A 19931-nucleotide genomic window follows, 5' to 3' on the forward strand; every position below is an offset into this window, starting at 1 on the left:
TTGTGAATATAAACTTTTTATTCATTTTTTGCTTCAAACTAGTGCTTCTTGTAAAAATAACATTTACAAATTTCTACTCACAGGACAGGTTATAGGTAACATCCAAAGAAGACAATCAAAAAATATTTTTTGAAGATTTAGTATGTGTTTGCTATTAAAGAGCTCCTAAATCTGCACATGCTTAGCATTAGCAAGATTACGATTAGACAGTTGATTTCTGGCTAATGATTATTAAAGAAGAATACTGAGAAGAATACTGAGGATAATGTCAACAATTTCAATCAGTAAAAGAGTATAATTTTTTATTTCACAAAGGACAGTGTCATGTGTACCAACGGCCTCACTTATAAATTAAAGTATACCCACTTCAGTGTTGTATTTGGATGTTTCTTTTCCCTTTCCTTCTGGCAAATAGCCAACAAGATACAAACTGCTTCCAACTGGCAACCCAAACAAAGGAGGCATCATGGCTAACCACCTAGTTGCCAATGCTTGTGAAAGTCAAATTGCGAACTCTGAGTATGGTTCAACCCCACCAAAAGGGGGAAACTTGCTTCCTCTGCCCACCTTATTCCACAAAAATAAAAAAGTACACTCTGATTTCTGAAATGGATTTTTAAAATTTAATACTATAGATTCAATAACTATCAGCATTTGCAACACTGATTTTTCTAATACCCAGAAACATCTACTTAGGACTTGTGAGAGTATTTTGAAAAATTTAATAATGTTATACAAATATAAGTTATTACCAGTAGATAGTAGGTATAATCACGTGATTCCTGATCATGTTATATTTAAGGTATAAACATAAGACTGATTTTGCTGTGAATAAAGAATAAAAAAATGAACGTTTTTCATTACGTATGTTTGTTCCCAATAATCTCTAAGATATATCAGATAATACAGAGTACAGAGGTCAACATACCTTTCAGTTAATGGCCAAAACAATGGGATTTAAGTCGTGAGATCATTTCTATTGGATTTTATATTAGTATCAATTAATGAGTTGATTACTTAACCTTAATTATTTCTTTTTCATTTGATTTAATCTCGCCCAATTGAATGGGTCTCTTTTGGTTGATCAATGCGATACAGAAACTCTGCAGGCAAGAAGTATCCAAGATATTCCACTGTGTCTGGGGTAGTGTCATAATGGTAGTGTCCACCTTCTCCATGATGACTGAAACAATGGGTGTGCTCCAATCGCAAATCAAACCCCTAGGACAACAGACAAGCTATCTGTCAGTATTTAAATTATCTTGGATAGGAATTGTTTAAGGGGGAGGGAGACCTTTTTATTTGTTATAATAGTTTTTATTTTATTTTCTAAGTAAGCAATATATATACTTAATTCAAAATTCAAAGAGTGAAAAAGGATATATTCCGTAAAGTGTGTCTTTCCATCTTCTGCCTTTACTACTTCCTTCCTCCCTTTCCTTGCAGGCACCCGGTGTAAGGAGTTTCTTATATACCCTTCCAGAAATGTTAACTTTTGTAATTTTTACTCCAATTTGCACTCTGTACATACTGTGATGAGTCTTGCTTTTCTTCATTTAAAAATATAGCTTGAGATCTTAGTATATTAGATCATAAAAGAGCTTCTGCTTTCTTTCACACCTACATGGCATTCTGTTGTACACACATACCGATTCTACCATTCTCAACTAACATTTAGATTATGTCCAATTCTGCTATTATAGTAATGCTATTATGAATAACCTTTTAACTAACAATTTTAAATACTTACACATATACTTAAGGATACATTCCTAGACACGTAACCGCTGGATCAAAAGTCAGTATTGTGGTAGCTACTTTCTCTGAATTGGTCTCTCTCATATCTTTTTCTAGTGTCTCGTGTTAGAATATAAGGAATGGTATGATGAGCAACAAATAAGGTGATAGGAGACCCGAATCATGGTCTTGATTCTACTATTTAATAACATGACTTTGGGTGTCGTGTAAAATACCTGTGCCTTCATTTGCTCGAAGGTAAAATCTGCCCTGCCTAACTAACTCATAGGGGCGTTAGCCACCTGCTCCCTCATCTTTCAAGATAATTCTGGAGACTACCCTAGCTCTTAAATGACAACTCAGAAAGTGCCTAATTTTAAAAGAATATCCTAAAACCTAAGCATAATCACTGTATTATACTGCAATATAAAAGACAGACATAAACTTACTGGGTCTCTGGAGACAAAAACTGGCAGACAAACCAAAGGAGCTTTCATCTCATAAAAGTGCAACCATTTATTCACCTCCTCATCAGAGTTCAAAGGACAGGAAGAAAATTCTGTGGGCTACAATAAAAGATCATTCTAAATATATAGAATATTATTGCGAATTAAAATGCAAATTATATCTAACTTCATTACATTAGAAATGTAAGCCTTCTTATACATTTGACTATTTTTAGAATCAAAACAAATTATATACCATAGTTTTCAAAAGGATCACCAATCAAGTGTATAAGCTAAAATGCATGAATGAATAAATGAAAGAATGAGGCTACTACTATCTTTTTATTTTTCATAGCTTCTCAGTTTTCCTGGAAATATATCCTCATCCTAATTTTAAATCTCATTACTGCTACCAGTACATTGAGGGGTGTGTGGGTGGGGAACAAGGCATTAGAAGTTGGTAGAAGCATCAAAACGAATAAAATAAACTTATTCAAGGAAGCAAAAACAAAACAAACAAAAACTTGTACTACAAAGCACTGCTAAAAGAAATTTGGGAAGACTCCAAGGGGGCACCTGGGTGGCTCAATGGTTAAGCATCCGACTATGGCTCATGATCTCAAGGTTCGTGAGTTTGAGCCCTGCGTTGGGCTCGGTGCTGACAGCTCAGAGCCTGGAGCCTGCTTCGGATTCTGTGTCTCCCTCTCTCTCTGTACCTCCCCTGCTGGCACTCTGTCTCTCTCTCTCTTAAAAATAAAGCATTTAAAAAATAAAAGAAATTTAAAAAGACTCCAATAAATGGAGAAATATCCTGTGTTCATGAATCGAACAATATTGTTAAGATGTTAATACTACCAAAAGCAATCTAAAGATTTAATGCCACCCCTATTAAAATCCCAATAAAGTTTTTTGCTGAAATAGAAGAATCCATCATAAAATTCATGTGGAATCTCAAGGGACCCTGAGGAGCCAAACCAATCTTCGGGGAAAAGAGAAAAGTTGGAGGCCTAGCACTTCCTGATATCAAACTTACTACAAGTAATCAAAACGGTGTAACATTGGCATAAAGGCAGACATACAAATCAGTGGAATAGCACAGAGATCCCAGAAATAAACCCTTGCATATATGGTCAAATAATTTTCAATAAGGGTGTCAAAACCATTCAATGGAAAATGGACTATCTTTTCAAAAAATGGTGCTGGGAAAACTGGATATTCATGTGCAAAAGAGTGAAGTCGGCCCCTTAATTTATACATGTACAAAAAAAGAACTCAAAATGGATCAAAGACCTAGCTGTAAGAGCTAAAATATAAAACTTAGAAGAAAATTTAAGGGAAAAGTTTCAGAATGTGGGATTTTCACCATAATTTCTTGCATATGACATAAAAACTACAGGCAACAAAAGGAATAATAAACAAGTGGGACTATCAAATTACAAACATCTGCACTGTAAAGGAAACAAGCCGCAAAATGAAAAGGCAATCTATGGAATGGGAAAAAATATTTATCCAATAAGGGGTTAATATGCACAATATACAAGGAACTCCCACAACTCAATAGCAAAAAACAACCAACTTAAAAAATGGGCAAAGGAACTAAATTAGACATTTCTCCAAACAAGACACACAAATGGCCAGCAGGTATATGAAAAAGTGCTCAATATCATCAGGGAAGGGAAATGCAAGTCAAAACCATGAGATATCACCTCATTCCTGGGATGATAGGATGGTTGCTATCAAAAAAGCAAGGGATAACAAGTGTTGACAAGGATGTGGAGAAAAAGGGACACTTGTATGCTGTTAGTAGGTATGTAAACCGGTGCAATCATTATGGAAAACAGTATGAAAGTTCCTCAAAAAATAGAACCATATGATCCAGTAATCCCACTTCTGGATCTATCAATGGATGAATGGATAAAGAAACTGGTGTGTGTGTGTGTGTGTGTGTATAAATGTGTGATTTGATTATATATATGTGTGTGTAAATATGTAAAATTATGACATATGTATACACACACATATACAAGGAATGTTATTCAGGCTTAGGAAGGAAGGAAATCCTGCAATTTGTAACAACATGGATGAACTTGGAGGACATTATGCTAAAATGAAATAAGCCACACACAAATATTGCATGGTATCACTTACTGGAATCTAAAGAGTCCAATTTAGAGAAACAGACACATAAAGTGGTGGTTGCCAGGAGCTGGGGAATGGGGAAAATGAGGTGAAGGTCAAAGGGTACAACATTTTTCAGTTACAAGATGGGTAAGTTTTAGAGATATAATGCACATTATGGTTAACTACAGGCATACCTTGGAGATGTTGTGGGTTTAATTCCAGACCACTGCAATAAAATAGGGGCAAGTCAAATGAATTTTTTAGTTTCCCATTGCATGTAAAAGTGATGTTTGCATTATACTGTGGTCTATCAAGTGTGCATTATATCTTAAAAAATGTACATACCTAAATTTAAAAATACTTTATTGCCAAAAAACGCTGACAATCATTTGAGCTTTCAGCAAGTCATAAACTTGTTTTTTCAAGGCATAAACTTTTTGCTGGTGGCGGGTCTTGCCTCAGTGTTGATGGCTCAGGGTTGAGTGATCAGGTGCTACAGTGGTGAACAGTGCTGTTCTGTAGCATTTTACCCACAGAACTTTCAAAATTGGAGTCAATCCTTTCAAACCCTCCAGCTGCTTTAGCAACTTAGTTCATGTAATGTTCTAAGTCCTTTGTTGTCATTTCAACAATCTTCACAGCATCTTCACCAGCAGATTCCATCTCAAGAAGCCACTTTTTTTGTTCATCCCTAAGAAGCAACTCTTCATCTGTTCAAGTTTGATCATGAGATTGCAGTAATTTAGCCCCACCTTCAGGCTCCACTTCTAGTTCTCTTGCTGTTTCTACCACTTCTGCAGTTACTTCCTCCACTTACGTCTTGAACCCCTCGAAGTCATCTATGGGAGTTGTAATCAACTTCTTCCAAACTCCTATTTATGCTGACATTTTGACCTCTTCTCATGAATCACAAATGTTCATAATAGCATCTAGAATGGTGAATCCTTTCTAGGTTTTCAACTGACTTTTCCCTGAGCTGACATATGTCTATGGAAGCTATAATCTTATGAAATGTATTGTTTTTAATTTTTTAATGTTTATTTATTTCTAAGAGAGAGACAGAGTGCCTGCAGTGGAGAGGCAGAGAGAGAGGAAGACACAGAACCCAAAGCAGACTCCAGGCTCCGAGCTGTCAGCACAGAGCATGACATGGGGCTTGAACACATGAACCATGAGATCATGACCTGAGCCAAAGTCAGATGGTTAAGCGACTGAGCCACCCAGGCGCCCCTGAAATGTATTTCTCATATAATAAAACTTGAAAGCTGAAATTACTCCTTGATCCATGGGTTGCAGAATGGATGCGATGTTAGCAGGCATGAAAGCGTGAATCTCATTGTACATCTCCATCAGACCTCTTGGGTGACCAGGTGCATTGTCAATGAGCAGTAATATTTTGCAAGGAATATGTTTTTCTGAGCAGTTGGTGTCAAAAACATGCTAAAAATATTCAGTAACCCATTTTGTAAACGGATGTGCTATCGTCTGGGCTCTGCTGTTCCATTGATAGAGCACAGGCAGAGTAAATTTAGCATAATTCGTAAGGACCCTAGGATTTTCAGGATGGTAAATGAGCACTGGCTTCAACTTAAAGCCACCAGCTGCATTAGCCCTTAATAGAAGAGTCAGCCTGTCCTTTGCAGCTTTGAAGCAAAGCACTGACTTCTCTATAGGTATGAAAGTCCTAGACGGTATCTTCTTCCAATAGAAGGCTGTTTTGTCTACCTTGAAAATCTGTTGTTTTGTGTAGCCACCTTCATTAATTACCTTAGCTAGATCTCTGGAGGATAACTTGCTGCAGCTTCTACATCAGCATTTGCTGCTTCACCTTGCATTGCTATGTTATGGAGATGGCTTCTTTTCTTAAACCTCATGAACCAACCTCTGCTAGTTTTGAACTTTTCTTCTGCAGCTCCCTCACCCGTTTCGGCCTTTATAGAATTGAAGAAGGGCTTTGCTCTGGATTAGGCTTTGGCTTAAGGGAATGTTAGGGCTTGTCTGATCTTCCATCCAGACCACTAAAACTTTCTCCATATCAGCAACAAGGCTATTTTTGCTTTCTTACCATTTGTGGATTCACTGGAGTAACACTTCTAATTTTCCATCAAGGACTCTTCCTTTACGTTCACACCTTGGCTATTTGGATGGGAGGTCCAGCTTTTGGTCTTCCTTGGCTTTTGACATGCCTGCCTCACTAAGCTTAATCATGTCTAGCTTTTAATTTAAAGTGAGAGACGTGTGATTCTTCCTTTCACTTGAACACTGAGAGGCCACTGTAGGGTTAGTAACTGGCCTAAATTTAATATTGTTGTGTCTCAGGGAATAGGGAGGCCTGAGGAGAGGGAGAGACACAGGGCTGGTTGGTGGAAAAGTCAAAACAGACCAACATTTATTAAGGTGACCATCTTATATGGGTGCCGTTTGTAGCACCCCAAAGCAAGTACAATCATTACTTCAAAGATCACTGATGACAGACTGCCATAACAAATATAATAAGAACAATGAAAAAGTTTGCAATATTGCGAGAATTACCAAAATGTGACACAGAGAGGGGAAGTGAGCAAATGCTGTTGGAAATTTGGTGCCAAAAGACTTGCTTGATGCAGTGCTGCCACAAACTAATGTATGAAAAATGCAGTATTTGTGAATGCAATAATGTGAAACACAATAAAATGAGATATGCCCATAGTTAATAATAAAGTATTGTGTACTTGAGTTTTAAAAATTCCTGTAATTATTTGGTATTTGCAATTAGATTTATCTACAATTCTGTTTTTAACAATTTGGAAAATTAAGTAGTTTCATAAATGTTGTGTCTTTCTTTGCAAAATCAGCTGATTTGCCATTTAAAATTATCAGGATAAAAAACATTAAAACCAAACATTTTTGATGAGTTTAGTGACAGAATGAAAAGGAAATTAAGTTGTAATTACTTTTACGCTTGATTCATTCATTCACCTACAAAACATTATTTTAAAACCTCGGGGTGCCTGTGTGGCTCAGTTGGTTAAGCGTCTGACTTCAGCTCGGGTCATAATCTCATGGTTTGTGGGTTCGAGCCCCACATTGGGCCCTGTGCTGACAGCTCAGAGCCTGGGGCCTGCTTCAGATTCTGTGTCTCCCTCTCTGCCCCTCCCCCACTCATGCGCGTGTGCACGCGCGCGTGCTCGCTCTCTCTCTCAAGAATAAACATTAAAAAAAATAAAAATTAAAAAAAAAATGCCCTGGGTCTTGCTTCATACGGTATTCCATCTTTATTGTCTTATAAACTTATATAATTAGCCCATAAGATTATAATTTTCATAATGACTCCTTTCCCCAAAACCACAACCATCTAGATAGCAAAGTCAACATATGCAGTTTGGGATTCTGGCAATAAAAATGATAATCCAAAAAAAATTGATAATCTATTTCTAAGGCTTATACTCATATCTATCTACATCTTAAAAACACAAAGTTCCAATATATTAACATAAAGAAAGGACTCTAGTTAGACATTACCTTACAGTATGATTTACATTATTGTTTGTCATTTAAGTTTTAAAGTAATACATGGGGCACCTGGGTGGCTCAGTCAGGTAAGCGTCCAACTGTTGATTTCCACTCAGGTCATAATTTCACGGTTTGCGAGATCGAGCCCTGTGTCGGGCTCTGCACTGAGCGTGCAGCTGGCTTGGGATTCTCAATTCTCCCTCTCTCTCTCTGCCCCTCCCCTGCTCTCTCTTTCTCTCAAAATAAAATAAACTTAAAGGATTAAATAAATAAATAAGTAAAATTAATACAATCATAGTAAAAGCATTCAGGGTGTTTTAAGGGTAGAATTCTCAATGTATATTAAAAAATCTCAAGATCTTAAGTATGTGCACATACATACCCATATACACATGTACACAAAGACTCTTACCATTATGTGAGTCTTCGCTTTTCCCTTCTGAATTACGAAAGTACCTCCCATCCCTACAGGCTTATCTCCATAATGTTTTTCAAGAGTCTGTCTCATACAAGTCACAAAGTTAAGTTTTCCAGTTCTTCTTTTGGCTTTCACCTCAATGACCTACAGAGGACATAAATATGCATTCCGTTGCTCTAAGTTGCAAAATTTTATGTGAATAACTATCAAAATGAAACATATAATCTAATGCCATGAAGCAGTCACTTGTTTGCTTGGAGCACACACATAGGAGTTGAGCGAGATGTCTCAATCCTGTCTTGATCAACAATACATAGCGTACGTGTGTGTGTGTGTGTGTGTGTGTGTGTGTGTGTGTGTGTGTGTATGATGAGTTATCATTTACTCTAATAAGTCTTATTCATGTTTTCTTGGACAGAGAGAGTTATAGCGAAGTCTTCTACTGAGCTCTAGAGATTCTTATCATTTACATGTCAAGGTGGCAAAAGGTTGAGAATTCCTGGCTCAAAGGGGTTAACCTCTGGTAAGTCAGAAGGGAGGAGAAAGTGATTACATCTTTTCCTTTCCCTTAAAATTCTGGACTTGTGTTACCTCCACTTAATTAGGTCTTTTTACTTCACTACCTGGCTTCTCAAAGTAGCCGAAGTAGCTCCCTCTATTTAAAAATCTGAGAGTTCTCACAACTGCTAACATTGAAATGATCTTTTCGTGTTCTAACAGGAAGTAAACACGAGGTGAGGCATTAATTTTTTTTACCTCTTTCTTGATGTAATATTTTGCTACCACAATTTCTGTCTAGCTCAACCAACGTCTGATCAATCAGCAATGAACAAATTACCTACATAGTAACCGCAGGTAGGTAGTATCTGTCTATTTCAGCTGCGTGGTTCATCTATTTGACTCACTCCGCACATGAACAGCATTACCTTTTATTCCTCAGAAAACAAGGCATTGCTTACTAAGTATTCTTCACCTCAGTTTTAAATAAGACTTTCACCTTACTTGTAGTACTCTCTGAATCTGTAATAAAATTTGGCTCAGCTGGTTTTGACTTTTAAGAAAACCGTACTTGTGGCAGTTAAAGTTCAAATTTTTAGCTATCTGAGAACTTCTGGAGAATACTGTGTCTTTGTGAACAAAAAATCACCTTTCCAGGTTGGCCCTCACTGGCAAAAAGATTAGCCAGTAATGCACACCCAAAATCGTGATATTTCTCACTGTATTTCTCGAGCAGGCACCCTCCATCTGCAGGGTTAACATGGGCAAAGTAACTTCCATTTACTGGAGATTTGTGTTCACTTTCTGTTTGCATAATTGGCATAAACTGAAAAGAAATGTAAATAAGAAAAGTAAATTAGTCAATCCTGGCATCAATATCCGAAGAGAATATCTTGAGGATCCTTGACTTAAGATATTTTATTTCAGGACCTATTAAGAAAACATGAAGTATGAAATATTTAATTTTAGATTCAAAATGTTGAAGATTTACAAACATCAAAAAGTTGAAAAAACATTTTATAAAATGTCTAGTATTTCTTACAGTGTTTCAAAAACCTTGTAAACTGGGCTTTAAATTTTAGACTTTTTTTCTATCTTGAACACTAGGTAAATTATATTACTCTTTCTACAAAAGAACCTTGTATGACTATCGAGTAATGGTCACATCTGAAGAGATGAGGGAATGGGCAGACTTAAGAGGTCTTTTACTTTTCTGGTCCAGACATGGGAAGAGACCGTGGTGTTTTTATGTTGTAAATATACTAACACACACAGGAATCGATAGTATCTTTTGTAAATAATCATTATACCACTGGGGTAGGTCCTTGCTATTTAGTCTGAAAGAGGGAATTGATGAGATCATTAAATATTCCATTCATCTTCTCATCAAAAGCTGCTTTCATATCAAAAGGAAAGATTTACAGTGAAGGCAGAAATTCTCTGATGGATAAAGGATTAAAATCTTGCACAATCCAGGGACCTCAGCAGACCACATTAGGATGTTAGACTCATCTAACACGGAGTGCATACCCTAGAAAATCTGAAATTAGGGGCTGGTGCTCCATTATAGTGGAGCATAGGCTATAGTCCAAATCGGTACCAAACAATATCAAGTCTATAAAGAAAGAGGATACCAATTCATTCAGAAAGCAGACTTTCGGGTAGGGCAATAAGAGAAAAATAGGTAGACTAAACGTCAAATCAATAAAATAAAATAATAAAATAATGAAACAATTTAAAAAAATAATAATAAAATAAAGTAAAATAATTATATGTATGCTGACCTCACAGTTGAACCCAACAGTCTGAAATGGGCCTGCTCCTGCTCCAAGAATAAAAGCTCCAGGAAGCTTAATTTCTTTTGCAATCTTATTTACATCATAAACCTATACAAGAAGAAAAAATATTATTTAAATCACAACTTATACAAATCTGTACTTTTTTTCACCGAGTCCATTAATACTTCCATGCCACATTGGTCAATGGGTCTTCTAATAATAAAAAGAGGAATCAACTCAACTTCTAATAATCTTCATGTGAATGTCAAGAGTAAAAGTACACTTACTTTTTCTTTATTTACAAGAGGCAATAAGTAAGGCACACCTCCTACTTCTGCAATTCTAGTTTTCCCACAGATGCCTAAAAAAAAAAAAGTAACTTTAAAAATAGGCAAACCTCTAACTTAAGTATAAAATGCCAAAAGGCACTAACTTATTTATTATTTAAAGGGTACCACCTAACTCTTCCATTCTTATAGTTTTACAAATAGTAGGGATTGAAAGACGGAAATAGCTATGATCCCTATCCTATTCTAACTACTTATATATCTAATACTGTCATTATCAAGCATAAAGGCAACGGAAAGTTGATAATAGAGCAAAGGCTAGAATTGAAGCCGAAGTTCAGATAGGATGAGAATTCTACAATTAGTCTGTAATGACCTATTCCTTTAAAAATCTGTGCTTTGGGGGCACCTGGGTGGCTCAGTCGGTTAAGCGTATGACTTTGGCTCAGGTCATGATCTCACTGCTGGTGAGATGGAGCCCTGCGTGGGGCTCTGTGCTGACAGCTTGTGGCTCAGAGTCTGGAGCCTGCTTAGGATTCTGTCTCCCTCTCTCTGCCCTTCCCCCTCTTGTGCTCTGTCTCTGTCTCTCTCTCAAATATAAACAAACATTAAAAAAACTGAAAAAAAATCTATGCTTTTGGTAGAGAAGGAGTTGGTTAAAATTGTACTTTAGTATAACGTATTTTGCTCCAGTAGAATATTAGTTCTTTAACAAACCCATATTGGGTGGGGCACCTGGGTGGCCCAGTCCCCTGCTCATGCTCTGTCTCTCTCTCTGGGTCAAAAATAAATAAACATTAAAAAAAAAATTTAAACAAATCCATATTGGGAGATCCTCTTGTCAAAGTTGTTTATTCCCAAGGTTGTTTATAGAAATGCAAGTAATTAGAGATAACTTCAGACGTTGGGAACTTTCTACTCACACTTTTTTTTTTTTAATGACACTTTTTTTTTTTTTATTTTTTTTTTAACATTTATTTATTTTTGAGACAGAGAGAGACAGAGCATGAACGGGGGAGGGGCAGAGAGAGAGGGAGACACAGAATCTGAAACAGGCCCCGGGCTCTGAGCTGTCAGGACAGAGCCCAACGCGGGGCTCGAACTCACAGACTGTGAGATCATGACCCGAGCTGAAGTCAGTCGCTCAACCGACTGAGCCCCATACTGACACTTTTAATTAACATCACGGGTACAGCTAGACACAACTTGGGAAAGGCACCTTCTTTTTTTTTAATGTAAAGTAGAAAATAATTACTTTTTGTTTGAAAAAAAGTAGTCTTGTCAGTTTTATACTAACAATATCACAAAACAAAGTATACACATACGTCGCTATTTCTTTAGCTATGCAGAAGGAAGATGTACAGGATTTTTATACATCCCATTTATAATTAGGGATTTTAGAAATTTCTTCCATGGGATCAGCAGAAATTACTCATGGATAAGAGTCTTTCTCATAAGTGATAGTAATACTGAAATTTAAAGAAACCATTAGAGGACTATTTTAGTAGTCTTGGGAAAAGACAAGTAATGTGCTAAAAATGGAGACTGTAGAGATGGAGAAGAGTAGATTAAGAAAGAGGACAAGGGAGAATAGACAACTATGGTGAAGGATTGAGCTAAATTTTAGACATGCTGACCTCAAGTTGTCCTTAGCATATATAGGTGGAGATGTCCTGTGGACAGCTGGAATTACTCATCTATAGCCAAGAAAAAGACAGACCTACCTAGGTGAGATGTGCAGATTTCAAGTTCTTGTATCCACACAGTAATTTAAAATCATAGGAGTAAATGGAAAAATGCAGAGAGACTGTACAGAATAAGAAGAGGTTGAGGAAAGAATTCCAGAAAATGTCAGGATTTAAGAGCCTGCCAGAAAGAGAAAGGAGCTAGGAAAAATGAGGAAGAAAGAACATCATGGAAGTCGGAAAGGTACCAAGGAAGAGAAGGCAAAAGAATCAAGGAAAAAGGAGAGAGAACTAAGGGGAGACAGAATGTCAGGCAGCCATGGCCGAATACTATGAAATATGTGAGAAACCAAATAATACTAGTAAACACATCAAAGTCATTGGTGACTTCAGTCAGACCAGGTAGAAAGTACCTAACACTTGTAAAAGATAAGATACATATAAACGTACATATCTAGCTTCCTTAGTGTTGCAATTTAAAGGCTTACAAGTTATCATCTAGAAACCTCTTTGGATGACAGAATTAAGATGAATCATTTTTCCTTTTCCTTGTACTCTTCTGTGTTTTCTGATTTTTTAATTTTACTTTCATTGACTACTTATTTAGTGGGGAGAATATATTACCTCTGGTACACAAAACTTCCAGAATCTACAAGTATACTTAATGCTTGTTTGTTTGTTTATTTATTTATTTTGAGACACAGAGAGAGACTGCATGAGTGGGAGAGGGCGGGGGGGGGGGGGGGGACCCAGAATATGAAATATGAAGCAGGCTCCAGGCTCTGAGCTGTCAGCACAGAGCCCGACGTGGGGCTCGAACTCACGAGCCGTGAGATCATGTAGAATTTACAAGAATACTTAAAATCAGAGACTGTTTAAGCTGGAAAGACCCAGAAAGAAAATGAAAGCCAAATCTCTCCATTTTAATATATCTGAAGCCCAAATATATTATTTGGCTTCCTTAGGGTAATGAAATCTGTGCGTGGCAGAGAAAGAAGCAGAGTCTAGAACTTCTTTTTTTTTATTTTTTTTATTTATTTATTTTATTTTATATATATATATATTTTTTTTTTTTCAACGTTTATTTATTTTTGGGACAGAAAGAGACAGAGCATGAACGGGGGAGGGGCAGAGAGAGAGGGAGACACAGAATCAGAAGCAGGCTCCAGGCTCTGAGCCATCAGCCCAGAGCCCGACGCGGGGCTCGAACTCACGCACCGCGAGATCGTGACCTGGCTGAAGTCGGACGCTTAACCGACTGCGCCACCCAGGCGCCCCTAGAACTTCTGTGTAAAATTACTTTTTAACAAAAAATTATAATTATGTCAGTAACATAATCAAAGAGGAAGTGTGAGTGTTTATCTCCGAATTCCTCATCACAATAGGACATAATGGGAGAAGGTCAGACTTTGAGAACAAAGAGACTTGGATTTGAATCCTGATTATGATTACTGTTGATCTTGCCTAGCCTCTCTGAGCTTCAGTCTTCTCATCTCTAGACTGGGGTGAGCACTTCCTTTGCAGAGTTACTGTCAAAATTAGGTCACCAAATATAGGTGTTTATCTATCATACAAATTATATTTATTCAACCAATATTTTTTTCCTTCCTTCTTACTTTAAACATCGGCTGGATGTTTGGCAAATAAGAATTTAACAGACGACTCAAATACAAGGCTTTCAAGATTCCTTCTGGTCTTGAATAAATAAATATAAACAGCGAAATTTACATTTCCTTAACAGTCGCTCCAACAGTTAAAAAAAAAAAAACTCTCATGTGATATCAAGGATTCTAGCCTACTGAATATCGATGATATAACCTGTGAAAATAACATAAGTGCATAAAACAGCATTTTCCCACAAAGGAATAAAACGAAATTTGCTCAAATTAAGAAAACTGCACAGAAATTCAGCACAATTTAGTCTAAAATTTGGGACAATATCCTTTATTTGTAGGTAATTTAAGACAATCCTTCATAATAATTTTAGTTTCAGAAGAAGATGGGGACTGAAAAAAGTGAATTGCAAAAACTGTTTACCTTTTACAGGAAAGGTAAATGGCTCCTTAGTCAAATCAGGGCAATCGACCACAGACACCTGGACATCAGCAAAGTTATCTTTGAGGCCCTTCTGCAGAACTGACAGAAAAGGAAAAGGGTTAACATCAGGTAAAAATTTGCCACCATATATCAAACCTTCCCTCAACATTTTGGGTATCACGCTCTCAGTCTAAATTTGTATAATTAAAAGGCGGGGGAGGGAGAGGGCAAGGGGAGGGGCCTGGTTCAGTTGGTAGAGCAAAGGACTCTTCATCTTGGGGACATGAGTTCAAGCCCCATGTTGGGCAGGGCTTACTTTAATTTAAAAAAAAAAAAAAAAAGAGAGAGAGAGGAGCGCTTGGGTGGCTCAGCTGGCTAAGCGTCCGACTTGGGCTCAAGTCATGATTTCACGGTTCTTGGGTTTGAGCCCCACATTGGGCTCTGTGCTGACAGCTTGGAGCCTGGAACCTGCTTCAGATTCTGTGTCTCCCTCTCTCTTTTCCCTTCCCCCACCTGCATTTTTTTCTCTTTCTCTCAAAAATAAATAAGCATTAAAAAAAAGAGAAATGGTCTTACTAATGAATATAACTAGACATTAGACACACAATCACAAGGTCTTATTAATATAATTAGACACCAACACACAATTAATCACAAGACAGAATTAAACACAAATAATCCCCATCAAAATCACTATAGATCTGTAGAGATTTAAACACTGCACTAAGGTGAGGACTATTTTTCTTTTGCAGACAGAATTCCAAAGGCCTATTGAAATGTCTATATTTAAATTGTTAGACAGTAAGCAATTACATGTAACAACTTCACGGACACTTGAAGAGAAAACGTTGAGCAAAAGGAGTAAGACACAAAAGACTTTATAGGACTTCACTTACACATACTTCAAAATCGGGCAACTCATCTAAGGTGACAGAAGTCAGAACGGTGGTTACCTCTTTGGGTAGAGATAGTGACTGGCTAAATACCTGAAGGCGTCTTCTGGAATGCCGAAGTATTTTATATCTCAGTCTGGGTGGTAGTGACATGAGTGTAAGCATGCTAAAATTCATCAAGATGTACACTTAAGATTAGTGCACTTTACTGCAGACATATTGTAACTCAATACAAAAAGGGAAAAAAAAAACATATTTCAAACTTATAATGCTAGGAGCAATGTACTTCTAAGGATGGAAAGTTTCCATAAAAACTTCTCTGATAGTGTCAGCCATTAGTTTAAGTTTTGTAGAATCAACCTCTCCAAAACATGAAGTCATCCTAAATCTAGCCACATAGACATTCCATACCAGATCTTTTATCCATATGAAAACAGAAACCAAATTGCCTGGAAAATTCCCCTAGCTAAACTAATGACAGCAGACTTATCAATATGTAAATTATAATATTTCAGCATGTGGAAATACCGTTAAATCTATTTTTTACCAATTTCAAAGAGACCAAATTCTTGCTATAGGACTTTATGTAAAACTGAAAATCAATTGCAAGCCAAAAAACTTAGATTCCAATCTATTTTGTACTGAAAATATCCTGTACATATAGAAAGAACATATAGAAACACAGACACACGAGCGAAGATAGATGTAGAAAGGCCCTCAAAGAAAAGATTCCTAGCTGTCCTCTCATAACAGGGAAGACAGAAAGACTGACAGAAAGAAAATACAGGCAAAGAATACTAGTCATACAGATGATTTGTTAGCCGCCATCCAACTGAGGAAAAACTAGGAAGGTCAGAAGAAGACAGTCATAACCAAGCAAAACCCGAGTACGCTTTTTGACTTCAACCTTAATCAGGAAGACAGATGAACTGTCAGGATGGGCGCACTTTGAAAAGTAAGGGTAGGTTTTATACTCGCCGTCAGAATACAAGCTAGAGGCCATCAATCAAATGTTAGCTTTCTGACAGGCTATACAGTTTTGGCTTAGTACTATTCCTGGCTTCATTTCATAGTCCTATTTTTACTTTCTTTTTCTTATCTGTCACCCCACCTAATTCATCTTGCGAAGCTGCCTTAAATTCCTATTTGAACAAAGGGAAATGCAGAAAAATATATACAGAAATCTAAGCGAGTTCATTGGCAGTCTATCATATCAGGAGAAGGGGAAAAAGTAGTAATGTTAGGAACATGGTTAATATACCACAGATTTTATACTTAAAGAATATTGTAACTGGTAAAAAGCTAAAACGGTGTGACTTTTCGGGCATCGCACATACTTAAATATTGGATTACTATATTCATGTTCACTCTGTAACATTGGTATCTTAAGAATCTTCAAGTGGTGAGTTTACTTTTTTTTTTTTTTTGGAGGGACATAATTTTGGACTTTCTCAATAAAAATAGTACAGAAGAGACACCGAAAAGGAAAATGAGCTCTGCATTGAAAATACTACCACATAAATTATGTCTTACAATATTTTTACTTTTGATTGTTTTCCTTAGAATAATTTAAAAACCCTTCAGTTACTATTGTATTTACCTCCAACAAGCTCCTCAAGACTTGGCACGTGAAAAGAATACTCAGCGCAAGCCATTTCTTCTTGAGGTGCAAGGATGTACACGTAAAGCTATGGGAGGCTAATGGTCACAAGAGTTCCCGGTAAAGGAAGCATGAACAGCTGTTGTTCTGGAAAGAAACACTAAGAGTTCAGTTATATAAAAAGAGCAGAAGGGCATTTGGGTTTCTATCCTCATAGAAAGGCAATCACAGCTTCTGGTATTTAATATTCCAAGCGAGAAATGCACGAGTAACCTTTTTTTAATACTGATTCTTTAAACAGTCAACACTTAAAATAGACAAGAGGAGGGGCGCCTGGGTGGCGCAGTTGGTTAAGCATCCGACTTCAGCCAGGTCACAATCTCGCGGTCCGTGAGTTCGAGCCCCGCGTCAGGCTCTGGGCTGATGGCTCAGAGCCTGGAGCCTGCTTCTGATTCTGTGTCTCCCTCTCTCTCTGCCCCTCCCCCGTTCATGCTCTGTCTCTCTCTGTCCCAAAAATAAATAAACGTTGAAAAAAAAAATTAAAAAAAAAAAAATAGACAAGAGGAAATGCCAAACCAAGAAGGCACATGATTCTTTAGTCATATATGTGAATTTAACACGTAGTTTTCTAATGATCTAAGGAATATAGGTCCTGAGGCAAAAAGTAGTTTTTATGGTTTATAGATAACTGTTTAAATGGTTAGAGATAACAGTATAAGATGCTCAAGGAATTAATTCTCTCATAGATAATTTGTGTCTTCCATATTTGACATATAGGCTAAAAATTAAACAAGTTTCTTAGACTACCACTTTTACAAAAGAAATTTTAAATTACTAAGAAAAGTGCAAAATTCTGCAAACGAGTAGCTACTGAAATTCAAAGTATTACTTTTACTTACAAATAAACATACTTTCTTGGTAAGCAGCTTTAACGTTCAATTATTCTAACCTGATTATAGTTTGATGTTTTAAAAATATATGCTAAGTATATTTTACAATAGGGAAACATATATACACAGAGATTAGTATCTTACCTTAAGAGTTCAGGTGAGGTGATGAAGCGTGCAAGCAGAGGGAGGTAAATAAAATGAAGGGAAAAAAAAAAAACCCTAAAACCCAAGCAAAAATAATGTAAGGTGGGCAGGGGATCCCGCTCTAGGTCAACTGCAACAAAGAATGCTGGTAACATTCTTAAGGGTGTTTCTAAGAGCACTATTCAGATTCTCATTAAAATTGTTAATGGAACATCTCATTAATTATTAACCTGAACAGTCTTGATACAGGCTTGCTTAGTAAGTGGAAGGTGGTCTTTCAACATCACTTGAAAAATTCTCCCTCCCCCCCCCATTTTTTTTTTTTTTTTTGAATTTTCCAAAGTTTCGAAGGTTTCTTAGAAACTGGGCTTCTGGTTTTGGTGGTGATTTCAAACAACATATCCTCAACAAACACGCTAGCGCATACATGTAGGACTTAACGTTCACATAAGTACTTCATCAAATACCAACTTTTATTACCCTTTAATTATATGCATAATCTAGTCTCCCAAATAAAATATAAACTGTTGATTATGGGCCCTGAGTCCTATATAATCATATTTCAATGATCTCAAGCATGTTTTTCAGTTGAACAATTTATAATTGTTCAGGAATGAGACATTTTAACTTTTTCTCTGGAAATTAATTTCAGATGGACAGAAAACACACACAGATATTCCTGTATACCTTCACCTAGATTTTCCAAATGTGAACATCTTATGTTTTATCAGAAAGCAGCAAGTAATAATTAAGAACATGTCAAAATCTGCTCAATACTATATTTATAATGAGGAAAATAAAAGCACTGTAGATATTTTTATTTATAGTAGGAATAATAAAGACAAGTTTAAATTCAAATATAATCCTAATTTTATACTTTGTACTACCTTGAAAAGGTCAGGGGTTTTTTTTGTTGTCGTTTTTTTTTGTTTGTTTGTTTGTTTTTCTTTCCTCACCAAAACAGAAACAAAGTCCAAACCCAGGAGGCTACAGCTGAATAACTGGTTTGGAAATGTAGAACTTCAGGTTAGCCAACAGCCCAGAAGGCAGTGGTAGTGTGTGTGTGTTTATGTGGGAGGTAGGGCTGGAGGTTGGAGTTGGGAGTGATGAGAGAAAGGGGTTAGAAAAGGGTTTTTTTTAATGTTTATTTTTGAGAAAGAAACAGAGTGTGAGCAGGGGAGGGGCAGAGAGAGAGGGGGACAGAATCTGAAGCAGGCTCCAGGCTCTGGACTGTCAGCACAGAGCCTGACGTGGGGCTTGAGCTCACGAACTGAGAGATCATGACCTGAGCAGAAGTCAGAAGCTTAACTGACTGAGCCACCCAGGAAGCCCAGAAAAGTTTTAATACAGGGGCACCCGGGGGCTCATTTCTCTAAGCGTTCGACTTTGGCTCAGGTAATGATCTCATGGTTTGTGAGTTCGAGCTCTGCTTTCCACACAGAGCCCATTTCAGATCCTCTGTTTCTCTCTCAAAAATAAATAAACATTAAAAAAAAAAAAAAAAAAGGTTCTAATACAAACTCAAGAGTGGCTCTAGGAGGACAGCTTTGGGAGCACAGGATATTTACCCTCCAGATTCCATTGCTGGGAGTCAGTGGCCCAGCAGTAGGGCCTAGAGATGGAAAAAATATAAATAGAAGGCAGTTGGGTAAGTGGAACTGCAAAGACAATGCCTAACAGGGCAGAATAACTGTAGCAACCAAGCTGATAACTTTTTATTGAGTGCATGCTATATTAACAGGTACGTACGATATGCCACTTTACATTCTCTCAAAACCTCTCACTCCAAAGAGATAATACATTTCTCATTCCACAAAAGAGGAATAGGCCAGAGAGAATGTATTATTTGAGATCACCCAGCTATTAAAAGAAAGATTAAAAAAAAATAATTGAAAATCAAATGTA

At 36.9% G+C, this 19931-nt stretch overlaps 1 protein-coding gene across 6 annotated transcripts in view; it reads right to left on the reverse strand.

Annotated features, from left to right (window-relative positions):
* The window catches only part of CD1H11orf54 (chromosome D1 C11orf54 homolog), a 22250-nt gene continuing 2319 nt past the window's right edge, over positions 1-19931 (reverse strand). For 3 of the 6 annotated variants that reach the window (XM_045483633.1, XM_045483631.1, XM_045483632.1), the window contains exons 2-9: positions 16993-17139; positions 14500-14598; positions 10778-10851; positions 10497-10598; positions 9362-9538; positions 8209-8358; positions 2187-2303; positions 1-1221 (exon numbers count right to left, since the gene is read on the reverse strand). In XM_045483633.1, coding sequence (XP_045339589.1) covers positions 1048-1221; positions 2187-2303; positions 8209-8358; positions 9362-9538; positions 10497-10598; positions 10778-10851; positions 14500-14598; positions 16993-17047 — 948 coding nt within the window. In that variant the 5' untranslated portion in view covers positions 17048-17139 and the 3' untranslated portion in view covers positions 1-1047. Of the gene's footprint in view, positions 1222-2186; positions 2304-8208; positions 8359-9361; positions 9539-10496; positions 10599-10777; positions 10852-14499; positions 14599-16992; positions 17140-18026; positions 18102-19931 lie in introns of all 6 variants that reach the window. The other 3 variants (XM_045483634.1, XM_045483635.1, XM_045483630.1) reach the window with 2 other exon arrangements.

This window comes from Leopardus geoffroyi, chromosome D1 (assembly GCF_018350155.1).
Source record: "Leopardus geoffroyi isolate Oge1 chromosome D1, O.geoffroyi_Oge1_pat1.0, whole genome shotgun sequence".
Classification (NCBI taxonomy): Eukaryota; Metazoa; Chordata; class Mammalia; order Carnivora; family Felidae; genus Leopardus; species Leopardus geoffroyi.